Source organism: Nerophis ophidion, linkage group LG10 (genome assembly GCF_033978795.1).
Source record: "Nerophis ophidion isolate RoL-2023_Sa linkage group LG10, RoL_Noph_v1.0, whole genome shotgun sequence".
Classification (NCBI taxonomy): Eukaryota; Metazoa; Chordata; class Actinopteri; order Syngnathiformes; family Syngnathidae; genus Nerophis; species Nerophis ophidion.
This window is the reverse complement of record NC_084620.1, coordinates 30,628,380-30,645,879: the sequence shown is the minus strand read 5'-3', so window position 1 is coordinate 30,645,879 and position 17,500 is coordinate 30,628,380. Positions and strand designations below refer to the sequence as shown.

The 17,500-nt window shown below is 41.2% G+C and overlaps 2 protein-coding genes across 9 annotated transcripts in view; one reads left to right on the top strand and one right to left on the bottom strand.

The window, feature by feature from the left end:
- The window catches only part of arhgap36 (Rho GTPase activating protein 36), a 79,634-nt gene extending 73,608 nt beyond the window's left edge, over positions 1-6,026 (top strand). For all 8 annotated transcript variants that reach the window (XM_061913468.1, XM_061913466.1, XM_061913465.1 and 5 more), the window contains 5 exons: positions 793-941; positions 999-1,169; positions 1,258-1,346; positions 1,417-1,640; positions 4,794-6,026. In XM_061913468.1, the coding sequence (XP_061769452.1) occupies positions 793-941; positions 999-1,169; positions 1,258-1,346; positions 1,417-1,640; positions 4,794-5,083 (923 nt within the window). In that variant the 3' untranslated portion in view covers positions 5,084-6,026. The remainder of the gene's footprint in view (positions 1-792; positions 942-998; positions 1,170-1,257; positions 1,347-1,416; positions 1,641-4,793) is intronic.
- Positions 5,562-17,500, bottom strand: part of usp12b (ubiquitin specific peptidase 12b) — a 16,717-nt gene continuing 4,778 nt past the window's right edge. Inside the window, exons 2-10 of the mRNA XM_061913474.1 lie at positions 13,004-13,084; positions 12,836-12,919; positions 12,643-12,772; positions 12,300-12,568; positions 8,686-8,762; positions 8,523-8,606; positions 8,268-8,465; positions 8,125-8,203; positions 5,562-6,540 (exon numbers count right to left, since the gene is read on the bottom strand). Coding sequence (XP_061769458.1) covers positions 6,439-6,540; positions 8,125-8,203; positions 8,268-8,465; positions 8,523-8,606; positions 8,686-8,762; positions 12,300-12,568; positions 12,643-12,772; positions 12,836-12,919; positions 13,004-13,084 — 1,104 coding nt within the window. The 3' untranslated portion in view covers positions 5,562-6,438. The remainder of the gene's footprint in view (positions 6,541-8,124; positions 8,204-8,267; positions 8,466-8,522; positions 8,607-8,685; positions 8,763-12,299; positions 12,569-12,642; positions 12,773-12,835; positions 12,920-13,003; positions 13,085-17,500) is intronic.

Genomic DNA, 17,500 nt, shown 5'->3' with positions numbered 1-17,500 from the left:
TCGAATCAATTTTTTCCCACACCCCTAATACATATATATGTATGTATATATATATATATATATATATATATATATATATATATATATATATATATATATATGTGTGTGTGTGTATATATGTGTGTGTGTGTATATATATATATATATATACATACATATATATACATATATATACACACATACACATATATACATGTAGACATACATATACACACACACACACATATATATATATATATATATATATATATATATATATATAATGTATATGCCTGGTGTACATATATTTACTGCGCGCTAATTTACTGCAAGAGCGCGCATCTGCCGCACCTGCGGTGTACACCCTGGACAAGTCGCCACCTCATCGCAGGGCGACAGTACATCCATACATCCATTTTCTACCACTTGTCTCTTTCGGGGTCGCGGAATAAACCCGAATACGTTTTTCAACATGTTTAAGTCGGGGTCCACGTTAATCAATTCATGGTACAAATATAAACTATCAGCATAATACAGTCATCACACAGGTTAATCATCAGAGTATATACATTGAATTATTTACATTATTTACAATCCCGGTGGGTGGGGCACTGCTCCGCAGAGCGATTAGGGATTTGTGCTGCGAGGCACAAAATGGCTGCGCTGCAGACACACAATGGGTGGATGCTGGCCCAAAAGTTCGTAAATTGAGGTTTTACTGTAGAATTACAACATCAATAAAAAGTTGCATGATACAGAACCTTTAAAAAGGAGCCCAGCACCAGAACTTAAGTTCTGCTTGTCTTGGTTCAGTTCTCCGAGGAGCAGAGCAGCTGCAGTTCCTGCAGCACCTCCTCTACCTGCTGCCCCCCTGCAACTGCGACACGCTCCTGCGCCTCCTCACCTTGCTGCACACCGTGCAGAGCTTCGCGCAGGACAGCGTGGACACCAACAACGAGGAGGTAGGCCCTCGCTTCCGATTCCACCTCCTTTCATCTCTTACGCTTAGCCCCGCCCAGATCCCCGGCAACAAGATGACCGCCGCCAACCTGGCCGTCATCTTCGGGCCCAACTTGCTGCAGAAGGAAAGAGGAGGAGATGCGGGCCTGCACGCCATGGACATCGAGGACAGCACGGCCATCATCAATGTCACGCTGGTGCTGGTCCAGAACTACAAGAGGCTCTTCATGGTGCGTCTCATGCGTCACTGGTGACCACAATCCAGATCAGCTCTGAGGATTTTTTTTTTAAATAAGAGCTGCTGCTTGTGTCGTTTAGGTTTCTGCTGAGCTGCAACAGGAAGTCCTGATGAGTCTTATCCAGACCGACCCCGACATTATCGACTATCTTCTTCGCCGCAAACTCAGGTAGCCAATAAAAATTAAAATATTCTTGCTGCTTGTGCACGCCCCCTCTGCACTACTCCTGTGCTTCCAGCGGCAGTCACGTGACAGAGACCAGCAGCGAGTCGGGGGGCCGCCGAGACACGGGAGCCTCTCTGGACTCAGTGGGCGCCTCCAGCGGGAGTCTGTCACCGCTGGAGACCCCTTCGCCTCTCTTCCCCCCTGACGGGAGTGGCAGTGAGGGCAGCCTGACCAGCGAGGTCTTCCTCAACGTGCTCAAGCTGAACCAAAGCAGGAAGCGACATGACGCCAGATACGGTACTCTGACCTTTCACCTCTTTTTGTTTTTTTTAGAGAATCAAAGTCTAAACATGTTTCTTTTTTAACGATTTTATAAACATAGCATTTCACAACAAAACCAAGTGGTGATGTTAAGTAAATAACTTGGTGTTTTTTGTTGATTATACTTTTCAATAAATATTTTCATTCTAATTTAGATTCAGATTCAACAGGATTTAACTTGCATACACATGCACATCTCATACAATATAAAATAATACACACCACAACTGCTCCAATAAACCGCTATGTCTCCTATGGTGGTTTTCAATTAGCACTTGGTCATCTGTGGCTGTAGAAAACTGCCTGATGTACAAAACCCAAAACCAGTGATGTTGGGATGTTGTGTAAACCATAAATAAAAACAGAATAGAAGGATTTGCAAATCTTTTTCAACCTATATTCAATTGAATAGACTGCAAAGACAAGATACTTAACGTTCGAACTGGAAAACTTTATTTCTTTGCAAATTTTAGCTCATTTAGAATTTGATGCCTGCAACGTGTTTCAAAAAAGCTGACACAAGTGGCAAAAAAGACTGAGAAAGTTGAGGAATGCTCATCAAACACTTATTTGGAACATCCCACATGTGAACAGGCTCACTGGGAAGAAGTGAGTGTTGTTAAAAGGAAAGGCCATGTAACACAGTGGTAAAAATGCCTCTGTGCCAACTTTTTTGCAATGTGTTGCTGCCATTAAATTCAAAGTTGATGATTATTTGCAAAACAAATAATACGTTTCTCAGTTCAAACATTAAATATCTTGTCTTTGCAGTCTATTAATTGAAAATAAATTGAAAAGAATTTGAAAATCATCGTATTTTGTTTTTATTTATGGTTTACACCAGGAGCGTCACTAGACCTAATACTGTACTGGGGCACACCTGGGGCGCAAATAATTCATGTGAGCGTGCAAAGCGCGCAAGCAAAAACATTTTTAGCACTTATTTACCATAAAAAATACATAAATAGTGCTTTAAACTATAACATCATATCAGATTATGTTGTATGGATCTTTGATTAACCACCTGAAATTAACTAATGCATTTGACCTACTTGTGCACTTTTTTACTCCAGACTTCTAAAATGCTACTGGTAAAAGCAAAAAGGAAGAGCAATGCATCTTTTTGAAATATATATTGCAGTAATCATCTGCAAATTTAACATCTACAAAAGTAAAACAAAAAATAAAGCACCCCTACATCTCTGGGTTCTTTTATATTATTTAATTTCCATTTATGGCAATGTGGCTAATCCTATTTCAGATACACAAAACTATAAATTATACACAAAACAATAAACCACAGTAGTAGAATAAATGAACAACTGTTGTGTGTCTGTTCAGAGAATCATTTTCTGAGAAGTAAACTGTAACGTCTCGTTTTCATTTTTGCAAAGTGGTCAATCACTCTGGACAGACACGGAAATATTACAGTAAGTGTTATACAGTTGACCAGTGGTTCCCAACTGGTGGGTCGTGACATAAAAGTGGATTGTGTGTCATTTTCTCACGTGTGTATGAAAAAAAAAAGTTTAGGGAGAAAAAAATCAAATTGTGGCAACAAAACCAGATATTTTTAGCCATTTTTCTCGTGACTATTAGTGAGTATTTTAGCAAAAGGCAAACCGACTAACAAGTTGGAGGAGGACTCAGGACAGACATGGAAATATATTTTTAAAAAAATCTAAATGAGGCAACAAAACCCGATATTTTCAGCCATCTTTCTGAAAACAAATACAGAAATGTTACTATTTTTTCTGGAAACAAAACCAGATGCTGTACCCATTTTTCTGGTGACAAAACAAGATTATTTTAGTCAAAGTCACACCGATTAACAAGACAAGTCTACTGTGCTATTTTTCTGTGAAATAAACTTGAATGATTTAAAAATTTGGCTCACGACTTGATGATATGGAAAAATGTTTTTCTTCCTGAAGATAAACCATTTGAGAAGCACCCAACTCACACATGCTTATTCCAAATCATCATTGATGCAGAACCAGCAGACAATAACCAACATTATGTTTTATGTTCATTGGAAATTCCCCCGACAGCTCGTACAGCAAATGAATATGTTTGTCTTCATACAAGGAATAACGTTAGCTAACTTAAGACAATGATGTTGCCTAGCTAGCTAGGACTTCACTTACATCTCTCATTCCTCGCTTCTTCTCTGCTGCGGGCGAATAACTTTCTGAAATCCATCTAGGAGTTAGTTTGAATCAAATCAAAATCAAAATAATGTAATTAGCAAATTGTTGTTGGCTAACGTTACCTACCTCACGCAGTGATTCTCATCCTATCTCTCTCTCTCCCTCTCTCTCAACCAAGTCTCGATCCACATGTGAATAAATTACCATATTAAGTAGCCTTGTGCTCATTGATACGTGGAGTGAATGCAGTAGCAATCAATTACCATACTAAGTAGTATGTGCGCTGTTGTCTATGTTATGTAGACTTAAAACTGAAGCGTTTTTTTTTATTGGTGAAATTTGTACTGGGGCACTGCAGATCAACAGTGGGGCACGTGCCCCAGTGAAATCTGTCTGGCGACGCCCCTGGTGTACACAGAGGGTTAGTGCGTCTGCCTCACAATACGAAGTTCCTGCGGTCCTGGGTTCAAATCCAGGCTCGGGATCTTTCTGTGTGGAGTTTGCATGTTCTCCCCGTGAATGCGTGGGTTCCCTCCGGGTACTCCGGCTTCCTCCCACTTCGAAAGACATGCACCTGGGGATAGGTTGAATGGCAACACTAAATTGGCCCTAGTGTGTGAATGTGAGTGTGAATGTTGTCTGTCTATCTGTGTTGGCCCTGCGATGAGGTGGCGACTTGTCCAGGGTGTACACCGGCTTCCGCCCGATTGTAGCTGATAGGCGCCAGCGCTCCCCGCGACCCCAAAAGGTAATAAGCGGCAGAAATGGAAGGATGGATGGACAACGTGCCAACTTCACTTCAACCTCCGGATGAAGTCACCCCCCTCCCCCATGATTTCTGGATGGCAGTAGCTGCATTTAAAAGTGTTATACGCGCAGCTTTATCTCCCTTTTTATGTGCTTTAAAATGTTGGTCCACTGAAAATGTATTGTTTTTCAAACCTGATCCAAACTCCACCCCTCTTCCTTTCCACTCCAGGTGATATCTGGCCGGGTAAATCCATCCACCACATGCGCCAATTCCACTCCCACCACAACCTGCTGAGCCTGGTACAGAATCCTTCCTTCTGCTCCGCCGCCAGTCTGCACGACTCGTTCACAGGGGGCGAGCAGAGGGGCTCCATGCTGGGTGGCAGAGGAAGCGGCGGCTATACAGAGAGCAACATTTGGGTGAGGCAGACGCCTGCCGAAGAGGGCAAGGCCTCACCCTCTGCCAGCTTCTGGGACTTCTTCACGGGGAAAGGGTCGAGCTCGGAGACAGTGGTATGACGGGTGGAAGGGGGGAGAGAGTCAGAGGTCATCAGTCAAATTATGCTCAAAATCTGATTTGAAGTTCGACCTGTAAAATTGCATTGGCAATGTACTACATAGGCATCCTGTGCACATAATGTCTTTTTATACATTTTAGACCTTGATTGTAGCAGCCTTGATATTTTGTTTCACTTTTGTTTTGAGTGTGAATGTCGTCTATCTGCGATGAAGGGCCACTTGTCCAGGGTGTAAACCGCCTTCCGCCCTTGTGTAGCTGGGATAGGCTCCAGCCACCCCGAAAGGGACAAGCGGTTGAAAAATGAAATTGCAATAAAGTGTCCACTGTGAGGAAGACTTTAAAGCAGCCAAATGGAACCCAAACTGCTGGTGTTATGTACTACCTTTTACCACCAGGGGGAAGCATTCACCACGTTAGCGAGCGTAAGACTCCCAATTTATCAGTGAAACTCTAGTCATTCAATTTGTACCATGCTAATTAGTTCAAGCAAGCATTTATTTTATATTCCAATAATATCTGTATTTATGTACACACAAACATCTCCCATCGCACTCTTCCCCCAAATTAAAGCAAATTGAAAAATAGGCTCACATATTTCCGAGTTGCCTACACAACAATGGTAGACATATTGCAAGTAGTAGCATTAGTAGAATGTCCAAAACAAGTGACATCTAAGTAAAAAAGTGAAACATTCATAATATCAATATTTAAATAATATACTTTTTTTTTTTAAACACTGTAATTACAACCAATGGATGCAACTTGATTGAATGTGCGCTTTTGAATGACGCAAGACTATGCCTGCCTTTTTTTTTTTTGTTCAGTTTGAATACTTAGCTTCGCGTGTAAACATAATTTGGTACAAAGAAATCAAGCAGAGGCGGAGATAACGACTCCAGCTGGAGGAGGAGGCTGAGCATCAACAGCCACTCTGCGCTTGGACGTGTCGTCGAAAAAATGAAAAGCTGAGCAAGGAAAACATTCAGAGCGACTGCATGTGGGTTGAAATAAACCTGCGAACTAAGGCAATTGTACGGGACACACTTTGGACCGCTAATCTGTTTAGCGTGTTGCTGAATGGAACCCTGCAAGCAAATGTCAGAACAATTTCATAAGCACACACACACACACAAAAAAAAAAAGTCTTATCAGGCGTTCGGTTGGCCTCAAAAGCGCACCACAGCAGACGTGGCTGAGGGCGACCTCGCAAATCGGCGTTGACTTGGTCTTTCTCGATGCCGCGGTGACGGGTGGAGATCCAGTGCAAAGCTCCGCCAAAGGGAAACAAAGGCTGGGATGCTGGCCCCACTCCTCTGTCCAGTGGACCCGGTTGGGGATCCAACACTAGGCCACTTCAGTCTCTGGACTGGTAGAAGAGGATGTATCCCGACTCAGAGTTCTTGGAAATGTCCGACGTCAGACCGTAGAACTCTTCGATGGCCTGCGCGTCGATTTTCTGCAGAAAAAAATAAAAATGTTCCCCCTTTTAATGCAGAATCACATGTTCTGTGACCCAGTGTTCTTTTCCTTGCCTGCTAATAACTGAACTCGGAGATGGGAACTAAAATAAATGCACATTGACAAAAACTAGCACTATTTCCTCAGCTAAAGAAGGTGACAAAAATGCTGACGGAAATAAAGTCACTTGGTTTTGCAGACATGTGGAAGAAGTGAGGAAGATATCCAATCAGATGGCAACTTAAGTTAAAGTTTAAATCCCAACAATAGTCACCATGAATTGATTGACGTGATAACGAAAAAACTTATTCGGGTGTTACCATTTAGTGGTCAATTGTATGGAATATGTACCATACTGTGCAATCTACTAATAAAAGTTTCACCACACACTAGGTGTGGTGAAATAATCCTCTGCATTTGACCCATCCCCATGTTCCACCCCGTGGGAGATCAGGGGAGCAGTGAGCAGCAGCGGTGGACGTGCTCGGAAATTTACAGGGGAAATCCAATCACAACGACTGTTCTTGTGTAACCATCTAGAGTTGCTAACACCGTAAGAAGTTACACGACAATATGTCTACGCCTCGGAGAAACAGAAGATCAGACATAAGAACACATTTCCTGTTTGACGCAATGGGGAACACCACGGTGTCAACAGTGTGAGCGACTATCAAAACACTAAAAACAACTAAAAGTGTTTTCTTTGCATAAAAGTTCAAGTTAAGTTAAAGCACCACACACACACACTAAGTGGGGTAAAATTACCCTCTGCGTTTGACCCATCCCCTTGTTCCACCCACTGGGAGGTGAGTAGAGCAGTGAGCAGCAGCGGTGGCCACGCCCGGGAATCATTTTGGTGATTTAACTCCCAATTCCAACCCTTGATGCTGAGTGCAAGGCAGGGAGGTAATGAGTCCATTTTTATAGTCTTTGGTATGACTCGGCCGGGATTTGAACTCCCGACCTACGAATCTCAGGGCGGACATCTAACCACAGGGCCACTGAGCAAATGACAATGTGATCAATATTTTCATTTACTACTGTGTTAATGCTAGGAAAGAGCAGTGTTGCACTAAAGACGAATATTGTCTTATGCGGAGTCGATTGTTGTACTGTGCCATATTATTTATACAACATTATTATTTGACACATTTCAGGTGAAATAATAGAGCACTACGTTTACTGTGATTTGATTAACTTATTAGTTCAAAGCAGGTCTATTTTTGCTATGAATTGAGTCCTTGTTGCTTTCCATTGAACTTTAAAGATGCCTTATACACTGGTGCACTAAACTGACTCATTTTACTTGACTAAAATATTGAGAAACTTCGCCGGCCACAGTTCATATGCAACTTTATCCACGAGGGCTCTACTGAGCTGTAACTACAGGACCACCAGAGAGGCCATGATGACGCATTCGGACAACTGCTTCTAATTTGCTGCTGGAGTGAAGCGAACATCTTTTGTTGCGGCGCTGAAAGACTAACGACTTGTACGGGAACTGTCAGAGAGGGCGAGGCTGCGTTGAAGCAGTGTTTCTGCACATTCAGCAGAATGATCCAGAAGGTCTCGGTCCACACACCTCCACAATGTCGTCGTCAAACAGCAGCCAGAAGCCGTGGCTCTTGACGATGGTGATGTAGTGGCCCCGGTTGGGTCCGCTGCAGAAAGACGGCAGAACATGAGACTCTCAGAAGAGACCACGGTGACGAAGGAAGGCCTTACCTGCCACAGTGCACGACCACGGCCACCAGGTCGTACATGCGATCCGGGTTGGTGGCGTCGCCCGACGTGTTGAAGAGGCGGAGCTCCAGCGGGAAGACCACGCGGTAGGATAGTTTGGTGTAGCGGTGCAGCTGGTCCATGTACTTGAAGCGCTTGAGGTGAAGCGCCAGGATCATGGGCAACTTCTTCACCCTCATCCTGACCCATGGCAACGTTTACCAACTAATAACCTCGAGCGCAAAAGACGTGGCTTACCTTTTCTGGGCTTCCTGCTTGCTGCGACACTGCTCGCAGTAGTATTTGTACTCGCTGCACAGAGTCTCCGTGTTGCTGAAACCCCTGCCACATCCAAGAGAGAACGCTCATGTTACAAGATGGCGGTTGTGAGGGCGCACACTTGCCGTCGCCCGGGCTTTACCTGAGGCAGTGGGTGATGGAGGTGTTCTGCTCCACGTCCACCGACAAGTCCAGAAAGTCCTCATCCTTACTGCTCACCTGCAATGCATCGCTTGGCGTCACATTACAGCGCACTTTCACACTTCCTTATACTTAGCATTTTGAGTGCATTCACAATATGTGTACCCGCTACATAGCGCAAGAAGAGGGACTTACCAAGCCAAAATAACAGATAGTACCGGATTTTTTCGGACTATAAGTCGCAGTTTTTTTTCATAGTTTGGCTGGGGGTACGACTTATACTCAGGAGCGACTTATGTGTGAAATTATTTAACACGTTACCGTAAAATATCAAATATTATTTAGCTCCTTCACGTAAGAAACTAGACGTATAAGATTTCATGGGATTTAGCGATTAGGAGTGACAGATTGTTTGGTAAACGTATAGCAAGTTTCTATATGTTATAGTTATTTGAATGACTCTTACCATCATATGTTACGTTAATATACCAAGCATGCTCTCCGTTGGTTATTTATGCATCATAAAACGTACACTTATTCAGCCTGTTGTTCACTATTCTTTTATTTTAAATTGCCTTTCAAATTTCTATTCTTGGTGTTGGGTTTTAACCAATAAATTTCCCCCAAAAATGCGACTTAGACTCCAGTGCGCCTTATATAGGTTTTTTTCTTTCTTTATTGTGCATTTTCGACTGGTGCGACTTATACTCCAGAGCGACTTATACTTCGAAAAATACGGTAATGGTAAATCTGTGTTGTTGTTGTTGTTGGTGGTGACAAGTGTTGTAAACTGGCTTAAGCTACAATCACTATGATGCATACATTGGATAACTGTTTCAGATATCCATGTTTCTGTATCTGTCTCAATTTCAAATAAACCTTTATGTGTTAGACAAGGCCTGGGCCGATAATCAATTAGTCAATTAATCGAATCAGACATAAAAAAATAAACATAATGACTAACATGTTCGTGTGTTTGCTTTCTTCGTCTCTTCTTCCCAAACAGGGTGCAAGAGGGTACACTCTGTGCATCGCTCTCACATGCAGAGTGCACACATTGTCACAAGCGCATTCGCTCAATAGCAGAATTAAATGAGGGGAGTGAACCCTCTTGTTAGTCCTCCACATTCGTTTGCCTCTGTGAGTGGAGGCGGGAGGGTTAGCTTCCGGCAGCGACACAACAGGCTAACGATACTTAGGAGGAAACATAAGGATTTCAAAGACAAATTTCCTGTTGTGGGAATGAGCAAGATTAGCCTACTAACAGTATGGTGAATTTGTTTGTAAGTGATGGCCAACAAAAAAACCACTTGACCCAATTTTTACAACTGGGGAAAAAACTGCATTTCAAGATGTTAAATAATTAGAAAAGTGACATTTTAACAGGGATTTAGCATCAATTACATTTTTATTTTTAGTTTGTTACTTTTTTAGAATAATCAAATTAGACTTAGACTAGACTTAAGACTTCCTTTTTAATGTCATTCTAATTTGATCTTTACAGTACAGATAAGAAAGAAATGTTGCATTAGCTCATGGTAGAGCAGGATAAAAGAGCAATAAGGTGCAGATATAAATAAATAGATTACTGTACAGATTATTATATTGCACTTTTGCATATGCATCCACATTTATGGATGTATGTTATATTGTCTTTATATTCCAGCGAGTTAATTAATTTTTAGGGGGAATTGAGGGGATTATTATTAGGGGTGGGGGAAAAAAATGCGATTCAGAATCGATTCTCTTTTTCTTCTTTTCTTTTTAAATAGATGTTTTTATTTTTTTTTATCAATCCATCAAAACAATACACAGCAATACCATAACATCCATCCATCCATTTTCTACCGCTTATTCCCTTTCGGGGCCACGGGGGGCGCTGGCGCCTATCTCAGCTACAATCAGGCGGAAGGCAGGGTACACCCTGGACAAGTCGCCACCTCATCGCAGGGCCAACACAGATAGAGAGACAACATTCACACTCACATTCACACACTAGGGCCAATTTAGTGTTGCCATTCAACCTATCCCCAGGTGCATGTCTTTGGAAGTGGGAGGAAGCCTGAGTACCCGGAGGGAACCCATCAGTTTACGGGGAGAACATGCAAACTCCACACAGAAAGATCTCGAGCCCAGGATTGAACCCAGGACTACTCAGGACCTTCGTATTGTGAGGCAGACGCACTAACCCCTCTTCCACCGTGAAGCCCCTATTATCATTAGACAATTATAAAAATGTAAAAAAAAAAGAACAATAGTGTCACAGTGGCTCACACTTGCATCGCTTCTCATACGCTTGACAACACACTGTGTCCAATGTTTTCACAAAGATAAAATAAGTCATATTTTTGGTTCGCTTAATAGTTAAAACAAATGTACATTATTGTAATCAGTTGATAAAACATTGTCCTTTACAATTATAAAAGCTTTTTACAAAAACTACTACTCTGCTTGCATGTCAGCAGACTGGGGTAGATCCTGCTGAAATCCTATGTATTGAATGAATAGAGAATCCTTTTAAATCGGGAAAAAATCGTTTTTGAATCGAGAATCGTGTTGAATTGGGAAAAAAAATAGATTTTGAATCAAATCGTGACCCCAAGAATCGATATTGAATCGAATTGTGGGACACCCAAAGATTCGCAGCCTTAATTATTAGCGGCATGGTGGCATGGCGTAGTGGGTAGAGCGGCCGTGCCAGAAACCTGAGGGTTGCAGGTTCGCTTCCCACCTAATGACATCCAAAAAAATCGCTGCCGTTGTGTCCTTGGGCAGGACACTTCACCCTTTGCCTCTGGTGCCGCTCACACTGGTGAATGAATGATGAATGAATGATTGGTGGTGGTCGGAGGGGCCGTAGGCGCAAACTGGCAGCCACGCTTCCGTCAGTCTACCCCAGGGCAGCTGTGGCTACTGATGTAGCTTACCACCACCAGGTGTGAGTGAATGATGGGTTCCCACTTCACTGTGAGCGCTTTGAGTATCTAACAATAGAAAAGCGTGATATAAATCTAATCCATTATTATTATTATTATTATTATGTGTTTAGGAGTCTTATGGCCTGAGGGAAGAATCTGTTACAGAACCTGGAGGTTCTGCTACAGAGGCTGCGTAACCTCTTTCTAGAGTCCAGCAGTGAAAACAGTCCTTGTTGGGGGTAGGAGGAGTCTCTGATGTTCTTGACCTTCCGATAACGACAGTAAAAAAATACTAATGAAAAAAAAGGTTTATTGCATTATAGAGGGTTACTTACATTATTATTAGTAGTATTAGTTGTATTGATGTTGTATATTATAATTAATAATAATAATGGATTAGATTTATGTAGCGCTTCACAGACAACTTAGATGGTGGTGATGGTGGTGAGCTACATTGGCAGCCACAGCTGCCCTGATGTAGACTTGCACCTACGGCCCTCCGACCACCACCAAACATTGACATTCATACATTAGTGTATGGTAATGTTGGTAATTGAGGTGGAACTTGGAGAGTCAAGTGTTTTCTGAGGTGGTACTTGGTGGGAAAAGCTTGAGAACCACCACACTAATGCATGTCTAGCTCTTTCCCTTTAAATACCTTACCGGAGAAGGCCAAGTCAGTAAATAGGTAACTCACAGCTTCACAATTGAGGCAGCGCGTCTCATTGGTCAGCGTTCCCTGGAAGATCTCGTGGACCCACGTTTGCTGCGTCTCCTTCCCGCCTTCGCCTTCTCCTCCTCCGACCTCACTCCCTCCGGTGCTTCCACCACCTCCACCGTTCTGCACCAGCTTTCCGTTCTGCTGTCGCTCCTGGCTCTTCTCCTCCTGGAGCAGGTCGGCGATGGTGTTGAGGAGGTAGTTGAGGAACTCGTGGGCATCTTGCTGCATGTAGTTGTCAAACAGCTCTGTATGGAGAAGATGAGAAACGTTGAAAGGACACCCCTGGCCAGCGTAAGCGAATTGTCTGTGTGGCGCTGACCATTTTCCTTTCTCAGTCGTGAAATGAATTTTTTGGGAGGAATGACTCCGACTTTCTTCTTCTGTGTGGCGATGCTGTTGAACAAGTCGGCCAGGCAGGTGAGGAGCGACTCCTTGCGGCGGGGCTGAACCTGCGGCAAACGTAGCAAGAGTCAGAGAACACAGCCTTACTATACGCCACTTTCGTCCCTTACCTTGTAGGCCAACACCTTCTCCCTGAACGGGCGACAAAAGTAGAGCGCCTGTAGCACCGAGTTACAGTAGCAGGTGTTGCCAAACTGCAAAATAAACAGAAAAGTCAAGTAGTTATGTTTGGAGAAAAAGGACATGACACTTCATAAAAAAACACCAATGATACTAACATTGACTAATCCAAAGTAGTGCTCGTTAACTGGAAACTGTTCCGGTCCAATCTCCTTTTCCAAAGCAGAGGCATTGGCGCCCTATGGGAATAGAAGATGAGCGATTTATTTAGAAGCATTCGAGATGGACAAGCGGTAGAAAAAGGATGCCATTCCAATGCGCACATTAAAATGGCTTATTATAGTAGATTGAAGTCTGCATCTGTTACCCAGTCATACACGAGTGCTGCCATGCTTACATTGGCACGTCATAAACGTTGTCATTCTGAGCAATGGCTGGCAAACAAAAGGAACACATTTGCCAAGCTAATATTTAGCTTTGTCAAACCAGCGCTGAATGCGTCCTGTGTGGTCTCTTAACAAACCGAACAAACCCTTTCACTTATTCTCAAACTGGTGGAATGAGGTCTCTATCTCGTAATACTCGGGAACACCAGACTTATTTTTTTAATTATGAAACAATTACACTTGGCTGCACAAAAGAATATTGGTTAGCACAATCCGACATTCGAATCTCTGTTGAAACATTTTTGTGTGTGGTCGTGTTGCATGATTCTGCAAAAAATGTAAATGACTTCCTTGCTAAGAATTGAGTTGACAATTCTCTGGGAGATTTCTTTTCCACACACCCTGCGAAGTCATTATGTGACATAGTTTTAAAATAAATTGGTACTGTTTTTGAATACTGGTATCATTAATATTATTAGACTCTTCATTGTTTTGGGGAGGTATTGCTCGGTTGGTAGAGTGGCTGTGCCAGCAACTTGAGAGTTCCAGGTTCGATCCCTGCTTCTGCCATCCTCGTCACTGCCGTTGTGTCCTTGGGCAAGACACTTTACCCACCTGCTACCAGTGCCACCCACACTGGTTTAAAAATGTAACTTCGATATTGGGTTTCACAATGTAAAGCGCTTTGAGTCACTAGAGAAAAGCGCTATATAAATATAATTCACTTCACTTGTTCTGCATAAAAAAACAACTTCAATCAGGATTTCTGACGTTCTTCATGGGATGTCCCAAATGGTTAGTTGACTGACCTTTTTATTTCAACAGAATTTAAACGAAGACATAATATCCATAATATAAAAAAAAAAGCTAATTTGCTCATTCCACAATAGAAGCATGCACATAACAAAGAGAAGTCAAAAGAAAAGACAATTATTGTGATCGCCTCTGCCAGAAGTTGTTGAAAGATACCCAAAAACCATCTGACCTTGACCAGCCCGGCGCAACATAAGTACTTGAGCATAATAAGCGTTTAGACTTTGGTCTTATTTAGAAATTACATTGCATATTCGTGCTAATCGAGATAGCACTGAATTAGGCATGTCCAAAGTGCGACCCAAAGCTATTTTTTGACGGCATATGTAGTAACATTCTAAAAAATACTATCAAAAAAACATAAAACGGTGAGGTAAAAGAGAAAACAGGTAAAACTTAATGAGAAAAAATGTGTTATGTTGACGCTGACATAACAAAGATGCCATGCAAGCTGTTTGTTTCTTTAAAACGGTCTGTGCTCAAAAAATAATAATGCATCAAAGTCAATGGTGGTATGAATTATTGACCAATTTAAGACTCCAATGATGTCACACCAAATATTGTACTTTGAAAAACTTCGGGGGATAATATTGCATATTTTGTGTGTGTTTGCCATATAACAAACAAAGTTTTCTTTGATAAAAAGAGAATACAACAAAACAAAAACCCATAAAAAATAATAAAAACTTAAAATCAACGGATACAGTGGGGCAAAAAAGTATTAAGTCAGCCACCGATTGTGCAAGTTCTCCCACTTAAAATGATGACAGAGGTCTGTGATTTTCATCATAGGTACACTTCAACTGTGAGAGACAGAATGTGAAAAAAAAATCCAGGAATTCACAATGTAAGAATTTTAAATAATTTATATGTAAATTATGGTGGAAAATAAGTATTTGGTCACTTCAAACAAGGAAGATCTCTGGCTCTCACAGACCTGTAACTTCTTCTTTAAGAAGCTCTTCTGTCCTCCACTCGTTACCTGTATTAATGGAACCTGTTTGAACTCGTTATCTGTATAAAAGACACCTGTCCACAGCCTCAAACAGTCAGACTCAAAACTCCACTATGGCCAAGACCAAAGAGCTGTCGAAGGACACCAGGAAAAGAATTGTAGACCTCCACTAGACTGGGAAGAGTGAATCTACAATAGGCAAGCAGCTGGGTGTGAAAAAATCAAGTGTGGGAGCAATTATCAGAAAATGGAAGACATACAAGACCACTGATAATTTCCCTCGATCTAGGGCTCCACGCAAGATCTCATCCCATGGGGTCAAAATGATCATGAGAACGGTGAACAAAAATCCCAGAACCATACGGGGGGACCTGGTGAATGACCTGCAGAGAGCTGGGACCAAAGTAACAAAGGTTACTATCAGTAACACACTACGCCGACAGGGAATCAAATCCTGCAGTGCCAGATGTGTCCCCCTGCTTAAGCCAGTGCTTGTCCAGGCCCGTCTGAAGTTTTCCAGAGAGCACATGGATGATACAGCAGAGTTTTGGGAGAATGTCATGTGGTCAGATGAAACCAAAATATAAATTTTTGGTATAAACTCAACTCGTCGTGTTTGGAGGAAGAAGAATACTGAGTTGCATCCCAAGAACACCATATCTACTGTGAAGCATGGGGGTGGAAACATCATGCTTTGGGGCTGTTTTTCTGCTAAGGGGACAGGACGACTGATCCGTGTTAAGGAAAGAATGAATGGGGCCATGTATCGTGAGATTTTGAGCCAAAACCTCCTTCCATCAGTGAGAGCTTTGAAGTTGAAACGTGGCTGGGTCTTCAAGCATGACAATGATCCCAAACACACCGCCCAGGCAACGAATGAGTGGCTGCGTAAGAAACATTTGAAAGTCCTGGTGTGGCCTAGCCCGTCTCCAGACCTCAACCCCATAGAAAATCTGTGGAGGGAATTGAAAGTCTGTGTTGCTCGGCAACAGCCCCAAAACATCACTGCTTTTGAGAAGATCTGCATAGAGGAATGGGCAAAATACCAGCTACTGTGTGTGCAAACCTGGTAAAGACCTATAGTAATCATTTGACCTCTGTTATTGCCATCAAAGGTTATATTACAAAGTATTGAGTTGAATTTTTGTTATTGACCAAATACTTATTTTCCACCATAATTTACAAAAAAATCTTTAAAACTCCTACAATGTGAATTCCTGGATGTTTTTTTCACATTCTGTCTCTCACAGTTGAAGTGTAGCTATGATGAAAATTACAGACCTGTGTCATCATTTTAAGTGGGAGAACTTGCACAATCCGTGGCTGACTAAATAATTTTTTGCCCCACTGTAGATCTGAGGTTGATCTGGAGACTAATGTGTTGAAAGTTTAAAATAAATGTATGACCTATTTTTAACACTTTTTTTGAGTGGGGGCCCTTTTGGATTACAATCATTTAAATGGGATTTTCTTCTAAGTGTAATAGTATTGCATTAAAGTTAATTGTGTTATTGACCTATTTAAGGCTCCACTAATTTCACATAAAATATCCTACAATTGAATTTTGTGTTATTACCATTAAACAGCGTTTTCGTTGAAAAAGGGCATGACGCATGCATATATACGGTACAGGCCAAAATATTGGACACACCTTCTCATTTAGTGCGTGTTCTTTATTTTTATGACTATTTACAGTGTAGATCAGGGGTCACCAACCTTTTTGAAACCAAGAGCTACTTCATGGGTACTGATTAATGCGAAGGGCTACCAGTTCGGTACACACTTAAAAAAATTGCCAGAAATAGCCAATTTGCTCAATTTACCTTTAATAAATAAATAAATATATATATATATAAAAATGGGTATTTCTGTCTGTCATTCCGTTGTACATTTTTTTTCCTTTTACGGAAGGTTTTTTTGTAGAGAATAAATGATGAAAAAAACACTTAATTGAATGGTTTAAAAGAGGAGAAAACAGGAAAAAAATGATGATTAAATTTTGAAACATAGTTCATCTTCAATTCAAATTCAAAATTCAACCGAAAAAAAGAAGAGAAAAACTAGCTAATTCGAATCTTTTGGAAAAAATAAAAAAAATAATTTATGGAACATTATTAGTTTCCTGATTAAGATTAATTTTACAATTTTGACAACATGTTTTAAATATTAAAATCCGCTTTTGAAATACGATTTAAATTTGATTCTACAGATTTTCTAGATTTGCCAGAATATTTTTTTTTATTTTAATCACAAGTTTGAAGAATTAGTTCACAAATATTCTTTCTTTGAAAAAACAGAAGCTAAAATGAAAAATTAAATTAAAAATATTTACAATAAAAAACATTGATTTAAATTGTCAGGAAAGAAGAGGAAATAATTTAAAAGGTAAAAAGGTATATGTGTTTAAAAATCCAAAAATAATTTTCAAGGTTGTATTTTTTCTCTAAAATTGTCTTTCTGAAAGTTATAAGAAGCAAAGTAAAAAAATAAATGAATTTATT